We start from the raw sequence: 11,686 nt of genomic DNA, 5'->3' as shown, positions 1-11,686 counted from the left end.
TTGTTCAAATGAAAGGTAAAGATACCACTGATTATTTTTTAACAAAGGGAATGCTGCATTTGTTTTACATATATTTTTTCTAGTAAAACAGATTCTAATATAGAAGTATGTGAGCTAAAATAGAGATTGCACGGGCTGCTATGCTAAATTCACCAACCAAAGGAATTTTATAACTTTTTCATACATGTTGTCTCCAGAATTCCAACAGTGCTTCCCATGAATGTGTACTTTAAATAAAAAGTATATGTATTTGTTCATTCTGTCTATCTATTAATAAAGCTTTTTTTTTTTTTCTTAACAGGAAGGAAAAGTCTAATTTAGGATCAGAGTCACTATGTGGAACAAACATTCTTTCTTTTGCTTTTTAATTCTGGCTGTGACCACAAACCAGACAGTATATGGGCAAAGAAATAAAGGAAAGAATGTTTATTCTCATGTGCAAAAATATGAAGGTAAAACCATTTTCTTAGAATTTCTCATTGCTCACGTAGTATGTCTCTTTATTTTTCAGGATAATAACCTACTAATCAGCATCTTATATATTTTTTTACAATTCATTTTGATCATGAGGCCTGGAAAAAATACTTTGGTATACTTTATTTAGCCATACAGTCTAGTTTGGACTATCATTTCATTTGACGCATATAAAATTGTTTTAAGTGATAAGAAGCCTATCTTTTAGTTTGAATTTGCATGTGGAAAGTTGGTAATTTGTATAGAAAACCAATTAAAATGCTAAAACAATCCTATCAAGATCTAATTTGAATGTTTTTGACTTTAAACTGTCCTTAATACTGATATGAATTAAACTAGCTAAATTAAATTAAATCGAATTTGCAGTGATGTAATTTAGAGTGAAATTTTTCCTCAGAATTTTTTACTGGGAAGAGGAAGGAAGATTTGAGGGAATGGTTTGAATATTAGGCATGTCTCAGAGAATAGCCTAAAATCTGTAGTGCAAGTATGCCAACCACTCATAGAATTAACTTTCTTCTTCCATTACAGGTGATATTTGTCTCATTGATATAGTCTTTATCTTGGACAGTTCAGAAAGTGCCAGAAATCAGTTGTTTGATTTACAGAAAGAGTTTGTTCAAAATTTAGCTGACAAAATTTTCCAGATGAAGCCAGTAAAATCTCAGCAATACAATGTCAGACTAGCAGGTATGCAGTTCAGCAGCACAGTCAACATTGATCATCCATTTACTGCTTGGAAGAATGTGCAGAAGTTTAAAGAGAAAATCAGTTCTCTGGGCTTCATTGGCCATGGCACCTACTCCTATTATGCAATTTCCAATGCCACTCAACTCTTTAAAACTGAAAGTCGTAAGAAAGGTGTAAAAGTGGCTTTTTTGATGACTGATGGTGTGGATCATCCAAACAGTCCTAACATTCAGGGCATAGCCACAACAGCCAGGAGTCTTGGAATACATTTTTTCGCCATTGGCCTTTCTAAGAAAAATGTCCAAGAAGGAAAATTGCGTTTGATATCTGGTGATTCAGCTTCTAAATATGTCTTATGCCTGGATGATGAGAACCTGATAGCTGATACAGCTCTGGAACTGGTAAGTAATGCTGAGTGGACTTAAGGGACTGGAGCATCTATCGCATGAGGAAAGACTAAGCGAGTCAGACCCATTTAGCCTGGAGAAGAGAAGATTGAGAGGGGATGTGATCCATATGTATAAATACCTGAGGGGAGAAGTAAAGATGATAGGGCAAAACTCTTCCTGGTGGTGGCTAGTGACAGGAAAAGGGCCAATGGGTCCAAATTAAAACACAGGAAGTTCCATCTCCATGTGAGGAAGAATTTATTTCCTGTGAGGCTGACAGAGCCCTGGAACAGGCTGCCCAGAGAGGTTGTGGAATCTCCTTCTTTGGAGATCTTCCAAACCCACCTGGATGCCACCCTGTGGCATGTGCACTGGGTGTCCCTACTTGAGCAGGGGGATTGGACTAGATGATCTCTAGAGGTCCCTTCCAATCTCAACCATTCTGTGATTCTGTGTGATTCTATTCATGGCAAATTTCATTTAATTCTGAGTAGTCCTGAATGCAGTTCAAAGGTCTGCAAGTGAGCTGGGGGCTGGAGCTGACCTCAGGCTTGGGAGTTCAGGAAGTTTTGAAAGATTGGGTGTTAATACTTACAAATGCTGGGCTCCAGAGTTGGTTGTAAAGAAGGTCAGTAACTGTGGACTCAAAAACTGTCTGAGGTTAAGGCAATATTGAGCAATACTGAAAATCCTTTTTCATGGGACTAATTCCATAGGATAGTTAATAGCACCATAAGAAAGACATTTACTTTCTTTACCATTCACATTGGAAATTTTATAACCTAGAGAGATTTATAGAAGCATAGAATGGTGGAGGTTGAAAAACACCTCTGAAAATCATCTAGTCCAAGGAGACAAAGGGTTAAATGAATACACTACTGAAAGAAATATATAGGGAAATAATATTTTTCTTTTCTTTTCAGGAAACCTTACTTCAGAAGCAGGTAGGTTTTTTGTTTTTGATAACCATTTTAAGTACAAGATCATTTCTTTTTCTGCTAATACCTGCTTCTCCTATAATGCAACATTATAGAAGAATACACTGTAGGATTGATCAATTATCCTGCCCTGAGTAGAAGTCCCTAAAATGGTTGGGCTTTTCTGTAGCTTTCATCCATTTTTCCATCTCTTTTCATGATAAATCTATAACTTCGGTTCATTAGTGCAAAAGTAAGCCATAAGGAGCTGTTCTAACCAAAGTGGAATAGGGCTAGCACAACAAATGCAAGTTCATTAGCTGCCTCATTATAAGATAATGTCAATATTGTTCAAAATTATGTATTATTTTGTATACTACTATGTGTATGTAGCCTTAAGTATTTGTATGCTATATCTGATTTTTTTGTATAATAAGTAAAGTTTGGTATTCAAACTCTTTTAGGTTGGGCTATACAGAAATATAATGTTGATTATATAAGAAATATATTTTATAAGAATTTTTTTCCATGTTATTTTGCTGTTACACTCTCCAGTATATGTCTAGGCAAAAACAGACTTTATGCTCTAAAACAATTCAAAGATGCACTTGAAAATGTTCTCCTCAATCTTTCTGTTGACATTTTAGTGTATGCGAAAGATCTGTGAGTGTGAAAAGGGAGTAAAAGGAGACAAAGGTGATTCTGTAAGTATGTGTTCACTTGAAAAGCATCCGAAAAATGAAAATTAGTCATTGAGATCAATACTACACAGCATTTTAATCAATTATTCCTTTTGCAAATAAACTTTTCCTGTAAAAAAACGTATTAGCCATGCCTTTACTGCAAACAGAAGTGTTGTGTCATAGGATAGATCACTTAGTCAAAGAGTTACTTCCACCAGTGGCTCTTGTTTGTGTAAAAGGTAAAGGCTCAAAAGACTTAGGGTGACAACAAATGTGAATAAGGGGCCAGAACTCTTGTTTCCACCACTCTTTTCTCTTGAACGCTTGAGCACATAACTGTTTCTTGGCAGATAGTCTTCAGATAGTCATAGCTTCTTTGAAGCAGATGAGAAGGGGTGGTAAAGCGTATCTCTGAAAAACCGGGAGGAGGGAATGTGTTATTTTCTGTGGTGACACCTTGCTGGTTAGATTTTATTATGCTCTATTTTGCTAAAGTAAATAACATGTTTACTACTGAACATTGATGAAAAAGAAATTGCGGATATATAATATTATGATACCAGAAGAACCATTCATCAAGTGGAGGTAGTGTAACATCTGACTTGCCTGTGTCAGTGTGGATTTCTGCCAGCATGATTTTGGCCTGCCCCAAAGCTACAGTCTTAAAGAAATTGGAGAAAATTATCCTTAAAATAATATTTTCCTATTGTCTCAGGGCAGTATTGGTGGCAGAGGGGAGAAAGGTGAGCCAGGACCAAAAGGAAACAAGGTAAAGTTTTTTGTTTGTTTGTTTGTTTTTTTAAAAGTAATTTTCTGCCTAGCCTTTTGAAACCATAGAAGTGAAGACAGAAAAGGAAAGGTGTGGTTAAAATGGTTAAAAAACTGGACTTTGCTATGATAAATTTACAGTTATCTGCTTTAGAAGCCAGAGAGAAAAAATGAAACTAAAATGCTACCAAGTTAACCTGCCTGTTGTTCAAGCCTTTCTCTGTCAGCAGAGTTCTCTGAATCTGATGAAAGGCTCATTAAATACATGGGAGCTTTTTAATACTGCAGAAATCTCTCATAGAGTGGGGCTTGCAGGGCTGATTACTAATATTTCAGACACTTTAGATTTCAGTGCTAATGTTCAATACTCTGTGTTCTTGACTCTTGGAAGAACTTTTGTAAACAGGAAAAGCAATTTCTGATCTTAAAGAATGTCCTAGGTTTTAGTATAATAATAATAAACAATAAATAATAAAATAATAATAGTAAATAATAAAAGAGCAATACATATTCTTATTATTTTGCTTCTAATAGGGTGATGCTGAAAAAGGAGATCATGGAGAAAAAGGTGAAGAGGTATGTGACTACCACAGTGCTAATTCATGTTTGGTTTTCAGATTATTTTCCAGGTTTCTGGGGATATCACATTTCAATTCCACTAAATTTTGAATTGAAAATATGTTTTCCAGTTTTCACACGTATTTTCAGACTCGTCTATTTTTAATTATTTATAGTACCTAAACTAAGTTCTGGCTTACTGAAGCATCTATACTAAGAGAAGCACATTAAAACCACATTTTTAAGTGTTGGAATGGTATTGGCAAAAGTTTTGAACTTGTATGATTTTGTATTGACTTGCACTGTACATATCCTGAAGACAGAACTGAAGATGCCATCAGGAAGAACCATCTAGATAGTTCTCCAATGGCTTCTGTCATCTGATATTTCTCAGTGTAGATTCTTCTTGCTTCACAGTAGAAAGACTCATGGTAGTTCGTGCATGAGATGAATTCTGTTTCAAAATCCAGTTTAAATTGTAGGTTATATTTGCGAAGTGGTTGTCAGACTTGAATATTTGCAGCTAACTGTCATAAATATACATTTCTCAGTTTATAGAGAATTATAAGTTAAATGATTCCAGAGAGATAATTTTTTTTCCTGAAGAGCTAAACTTATTAAATGTAATTCTTTAATATCTTTTTCTTCCGATTTAAGAGTGCATCATGCCTTTACATTCTCTTTTATGATTTCTCTTTCTAACTTTTTTTTTGTTATTATTGCTGTTTTTGAACAGGGACCTCCTGGTTATAAGGGAGACAAGGTAAGATTTTAAAAGAATAGTAATAGTGTGAAAACAGTTTGTCACTTGGTGTACATGAAAGAATGAAGATAAGGGTCTGTCGTCTTCTTGTTATGAAATGCACTTCAATGAAACACACAGGATTGTTCATGACAGTAAATTCATCATTTATGGAATTTGTTTGCTGACTGGCTTTCCAGAATTAAAGGAAAAAGTAAAAGATCAGAAAATACAAATTTAAATATAAAAGACCAAAAACAAAGCTGCTAGAAGGAAAAAAATGTCTTAGGGTTGAATAAAATAGTAAGCAGAAAGACTGCGAAATTGATTACTACAAACACAAAAAGATGGGGCATTCATTAGATTTTGTTTTTAAAAAAGGCAAGGATATTTATTTTTAAGCTACCATATAATATCATATAGCACCACTTCAAAGACTTGCAAGATTCTGGAGCCTAACTTCACATTCAAAACATCATAATGAATACTATGCTCATTTTGATTTGCTTGATCTGGACCTTATCTTTCCAAGGATAATTAATAAAAGCAAAGCCTCTTCTGAATCTCTGTGTTCACAGTAAAACTTCAGTCAGTTTTACAGATACATTTCCTGGAAAGAGGAAAAGTAGATTCATACATATTTGTTAACTCATCAGTAGAATGCATTATTAATTCACTTTCTTCATTCCATGGGTACAGTCTTACAGTGTCATTCAGGAAAATCTCAGCTGTCACAGGATCTCTGGAGGCAGTGCAACAACCTGGAAAGATGCAGCAAGACTTATCAGATACTAAATATGTTATCCTCTTACTATGTAGATTTTGTAGGCATTGTCAGGGAGAAAAATTATGTATCTTGACCAGAATTGAGATACTACAGACCATATCTAATGGTGCTTCTGGCCCTCAGAAACTATTAACACTCTTACACTACTAAGATGTTTGCAAAGTCTTTAATGCCTCATATGCAAAAAAAATGTCTTGTTTAGTTGTTAACTATTTAATTTTTTATAAAGGGTGAAAGAGGAGAATGTGGAGCTCCAGGAGTAAAAGGGGAAAGAGTAAGTAAAATTTTTATTAAAAGTGTTGCATATGTCAATGGAGATATTAAAAATCATGCCACATTTTATGAAGACAGCTTTATTCATTATTATTATCAAATTAGAGCTTCTTATAATTCTGTGAAAATAGGGATACATTCTTTGTAAAAATGCTGTTTATTGAAACAATATTTAACTAAATTCTTGTTTTGCATTTTGCAGAACAAATGTAGTCATTTGCCTAAAACAAAGTCCTGTTTACACAGTACTGTCAAGGGAATACACCAAAAAGTTCACCAGATTTTTTTCCTAGAAATGTAAATAAACTTGTTTAAAATTATGGTTTTGGAACCAGGTTCTTATGCAAATCAAACAACTTTGAGAAGAGATCTACTATCCTATCCATACTGTTATGTGTTCACTTCTATTTGTTCTTCTGAGCAAGCATGGAGCAAACATGCTCACATATATAGATGTATAGCCCACTACACAGAAGGAAAATATAGCACTCACACAAACCAACACCAACATCGTCATCCTGTTCTACTCTCTAGTTGATCAGGGTGAAGTTCTTTGGAGGGAGATACACAGACACATGCACATATACATACCCACACACATATATAAAGGCATCTCGCTGTAGAGGTGCTTTTATTTTTTTATTTCTTTCATTAGGGAGTCACATCTGACTAGTTCAGATGAGATATCCACAGTTTAGGTATTGAAAGGTTGGTGTAGGATGAATCCACAGCTGGATGGAAAGGACAATGTACTCCTGAATGGATTAGTTGTGTATCTTGAGTTACCATAAGCAGATTTGTACGATTACTACAAACCATTGATTTATGGTCAGTTTTCATTGTACTACCAGCTAGATTGCAGTTCATTGTTCTTTCAAAGCGTATTTCTTCAGCATTATTTTCATCAAAGATAAAACTGACAAGTTTGTAGTTCCTGGAGCACTGTCATTTAATGATGAATTTCTGGGAAGAACTAGGAAATCTTTAAATCAACAATATTTATCACAAAGGAAAAAAACTACATTTATTATAATATAATAAAAATCTAAAGACCGTGTATAACTTGTGAGATGCTGGGTTTTAAAGTGAGAACAAGTGAATTGCAGAAAAGACTGAACTATTAATAAAGAAAGAGTTGCATCTGTCATACGAATAAGAAAGGTCATAACTTCTTTATCGAGGCAATATGTGAGAAATAACCATAGCTTATACAAAATGCCTATTAAGATAAAAGGAAGCTATTCAGAAGCTGGCCAAGAACATATTCAAAGCAGCCAAGAAATCTGGATGTAGAAAACACATGCCAGGGCTGCTGGAAATTTGTTTGCTTCCTTTCTGTTGAGAACAGAGATGAAAAAAAATAACATCTGTAGTGGTTCAGAAATTATGAGGGATTATGGACTTCAAGAACTTAGTGAAAAAAAGAGAATTATGGTCACAATCAGAATTCCCAGCCTCACACATACAAACACAGAAGAAAATAGAACAAAATTATTATTTTGTTTTATTAAGGTTTTTTTTAAGCAAACTTAGCTAGGAGAAGAACATCAGAAACATCTCTCTACTTTCCGGTTTCACTGATTGAACTGACTTTGGCAGAGGTTTTGTTGATGAAAACTCTTTAAAAGCTAATAAAGCTTGAAATTCAGAGAGTTTGTGATTAGTCTTGAAACCAAAACTAATACTAATTGTGCATGTGTTCTACCAAAAGTAACTATCATCACATCAAAATATTATGTGTGCCATGTTGCTTGAGTAACTTTGTAAATGGGCTAGAACTCAGTGAGTTTATATATTTTCTTGGTATTTAGTTCTCTGACTGAGTGTAGAGAATTGTTACAATTTCTGAGTCTGAATCTGGATGGGAAGGTAGTAGAGTGTAATTGTGTAGGTGTCACTGCTAATTTCCTTGAAGTTATTAGAGGTTCAAAATGTGACATATGCTTTGAAAGATGGAGCAGATGTACATAAATAAGAATAAGATAAATAAGAATAAGAAAAGCCGGGGGAAACTACTCTATTTGCTGAAAAATATTTTTACTTTGGCGACAATTTAAAACTGAGTATTGAGTCAAATGGAAGTTAAATCCCATGGACTGTGCATTCAGATGACTCACAGAATCACAGAATCACAGAATAGTGGAGGTTGGAAGGGACCTCTAGAGACTCAAGAAGTAATAATGCAGCAAAAATACTTGAGAAAAAGCTGCAGTAGCAGGAACTGGCAAGAACTGTTTAAATGGTGTAATGACAACTAATAGAATAATGAAATATGGCATTTTAGCTTTGAGAATATAATTCATAATTAGTTTTTGCAAAGTAGTACTATGGAGAGACTCCTCTCTAGAAAATGCTTGAATAGAGACATATGTCATTACATATTTTGGGTTTTTTTTTTGTTTGTTTGTTCATTTGTTGTTGTTACATGTATGTTGTTACATACATGTGTTTGCATTTTGTATTAATTTGATTATTTCATCTATTTTTCCTTAGGGTTTGGAAGGTGCTTTTGGGCCTAGCGGACCTCGGGGACCTCAGGTAAGGGTACTGAAATCTCTCCAAGAAAAAGAAGGCATGCTGTTTGCTTTAAGTTTCTGCTACAAACAACTTGTGAACTTTGTGCAGAACGGCATGTTTGGTAAAGATAGCAAAGTCTGGCAAATCTTTGTCTCTGTGTCTTTAAAAATAGCTTTTAAAGGAATATTCTTGATGTCTGCTTAAGGCTATTCTGTGGATCCGCAGTCCATTGAGGGTCCCAACCGAAGAGCTCTCAACTTACCCTTACAGTAAAATCATGCTGAATCGATCTGTCAGTTCTTACATCTCTTTTATGTTACATGGCAGCTTCCCCTGCCGTATCTGAAGTTGGACAAAGTCCTCCTGAAACGTAAGACAGATAAAGAAACTAAAATTGATTGCAGACTAAAATCTGACAGGGTTATTTTAAACCCTTGGAAATATCAGAGAAAGTTCCAGTCCTATTAGAAGCAAAACCTATTGCCTGTCTTAGATCAGTTATTTATTTTCAATAAGCTATGTAAGAAACCACCCCTTGTTCTTCTTTTTTATATAGTTGCTGAAAAGTTTTACTGCTGTCTTTGTGTGTCTTACAGCTTCCATAGTTTCCCTAAAAAAAAATGGTGGCAGACACCTAAAAAGAGCTGCTTTATGTAGCAGAGCTCTCAAGAATTTATAACATTTTTCCTAGTAGATCCATAGGTCATGTGGAATGAAGACAGATGGCTCTTTTACCCATTCATTTCCCTAACGAAAAAGTTTATTTCTGAATTAGATGAATGAAAACATGATGGAGAGCATAATAAATTAATGGGAATTTATTCTGTGGAAATAAGATGTGTGTCATTTAATATTTTTAACTATGTTTTCCAGCTTCATTTTAGCTTAGTATTGGAGATGCAACAATGCTACATAGTTATTGTGTTATTAGCTTATATAATGTACATAGCAGTTATTATTTTGTGCCCTAGTAATTTTGGTTTTGTCTAGTATGCAAGTAGTAAGTATATAGTCCCTGTCCAAAAAGATGTCACTTAGTTATTCCTGTTTATTAGGATATAGAAAATATAGAGTCTAATAGATTTTTGATGAATCTTCAGATTAAATAATGAGACAAATCAGATCAGCAGCACGTCCCTACATCGGTTCAAATCACCATGCACTGTATGTTCAGTTTTGTACACTCTGTGAAATACCAGCTGCTGTTGCAAATCAAGCTATCTCCAAAGTCTTCTCTAAATTCATCTCTAAAGTAATCCCTCACTATATAATAAGGTAAAACCAAATTTAAGTTAATAACCTCCTTCTTTTCATACATACCATTGTTCCTTTTCATATACACCATCATTACAGTTACTTCTACGATATCTCTGTTTCAAGCTTAATGTTATATCTTGTCGTATAGCACAATGGTCTACATTCAACTTAGGTTTGAAAGGCTCATTGCACAAAATATCGTAGCTGTTGAAGAACAGACACAGATGAATGTTCCACTCTAACAGAGGACTAATCCACAAATTACAAGGATTTACTGTGGTTCTCAACTATGGGAACTAAATAATTACCATGGGAACTACAGCTCTCTCAATGACTAAAAAGAACATAACATGAAATGAACTTCAGAGTGATTTATCTTATTTTTTGTGTTTATATTAGCACATTCTATACCATGATGCCTAAAGGACATTTCTTTTTAACTGTTGGGGCATTTGTCCATCTCACATCATGATCACTGTTCTTTTCGTCGGGAAAAATAGCTTAAAGAAGAATGTGATTTTTCAAAGCCTCTTTTGGAAATGCTTTTGAAATACTCTGAGGTTTAGAAAATTTTTGATTTATATGATATGACCTTAAGATATTAACAAAATAGAAGAAAATTTGCTCCCCTTGAAACAAAGAAAATTCAAGATTTCTTAAAGTGTTCAAGAATCCTTATTGTTTAATAAGCCTATTAAACAACATATAATTGTTTTTGCACACTAGACCACTTGATGAACTGCCATGTTCTTATGGAATAATTAATCATTCCTAAGTTTGCAAGGCTAAGCTTGGAATATAAGTATATTTTGGAAGACTATTTTAGTTTTGTTTACTGTCTTCCCCCCAATGATTGGCTTATGATCTGTATAACTGTTACTTAGGTGTATGGTTATGTATTTGCATGTTTTGTGCAAAAATTGGAATTGTTCTTTAGCCATTTTTTTCTGACTTACACATCATGGAAGATACAAAATTACAGATATTCCAAAAATTTTGCATTTATTGTTTTAAGGCCTAACTGTAATTTTCTTGAGGATTTACTTTAGCTATTAATGACTATAGCTTAAATAGGTCATTCTTCTTTCTCTTTCAATAGTCATTTGTTATAGATTTTCCTGTCCTGAATAGTCAGGACATGATGGCTTAGTTAATTTACTTGTGCAGAGAATTCTTTGCAGAAGTGCTAATATGGAAGTATGGCAGCATCAGAAGTAGGAGTAAAAAGTAGCAGAAGGCTTCAGATAAAACTGTTGCAATTAACATGGAGTAATAAGATACCATTTCTGCCATCATGGGTTATTATTTATTATCCATACAGGGATATGCACTGGGGCTTTGTCAGAATATGCTACAGAAAATTCTTCTCCTTAAGAGACTAATGTTGTGCTACATTTTAGTGTGTCCTGTTCAGGCCTTCTTCAAAAGAAACTTAACGTGCATCTTCAAAAGAAAATAATTATATGCTCTGAATTTTGTGTAGGGAGTCAGTGGACCTCCAGGTGAGCCAGGCCCAAAAGGCATTCAAGGAAGCAAGGTAAGATGCAATTATATATGTGTAGCAGCTATGCATGTGTAGATGTTATATAGGGAGAGTTTGAACACAGAACATTAAAACTTAATTTAGAATC

General features: G+C 34.3%; 1 protein-coding gene across 1 annotated transcript in view; it reads left to right on the top strand.

Annotated features, from left to right (window-relative positions):
* The first annotated feature begins 328 nt into the window (after positions 1 to 328).
* The window catches only part of COL28A1 (collagen type XXVIII alpha 1 chain), a 50,855-nt gene continuing 39,497 nt past the window's right edge, over positions 329 to 11,686 (top strand). The window contains exons 1-10 of the mRNA XM_088533440.1: positions 329 to 452; positions 1,006 to 1,565; positions 2,477 to 2,497; positions 3,118 to 3,174; positions 3,869 to 3,922; positions 4,456 to 4,497; positions 5,216 to 5,242; positions 6,238 to 6,282; positions 8,775 to 8,819; positions 11,539 to 11,592. Of these exons, the coding sequence (XP_088389566.1) occupies positions 335 to 452; positions 1,006 to 1,565; positions 2,477 to 2,497; positions 3,118 to 3,174; positions 3,869 to 3,922; positions 4,456 to 4,497; positions 5,216 to 5,242; positions 6,238 to 6,282; positions 8,775 to 8,819; positions 11,539 to 11,592 (1,023 nt within the window). The 5' untranslated portion in view covers positions 329 to 334. The remainder of the gene's footprint in view (positions 453 to 1,005; positions 1,566 to 2,476; positions 2,498 to 3,117; positions 3,175 to 3,868; positions 3,923 to 4,455; positions 4,498 to 5,215; positions 5,243 to 6,237; positions 6,283 to 8,774; positions 8,820 to 11,538; positions 11,593 to 11,686) is intronic.

This window comes from Tinamus guttatus, unplaced genomic scaffold (assembly GCF_059628265.1).
Source record: "Tinamus guttatus ecotype Peru unplaced genomic scaffold, ASM5962826v1 Tinamus_guttatus_pri_ptg000503l, whole genome shotgun sequence".
Classification (NCBI taxonomy): Eukaryota; Metazoa; Chordata; class Aves; order Tinamiformes; family Tinamidae; genus Tinamus; species Tinamus guttatus.
This window is presented reverse-complemented; position numbering and strand designations above follow the sequence as displayed.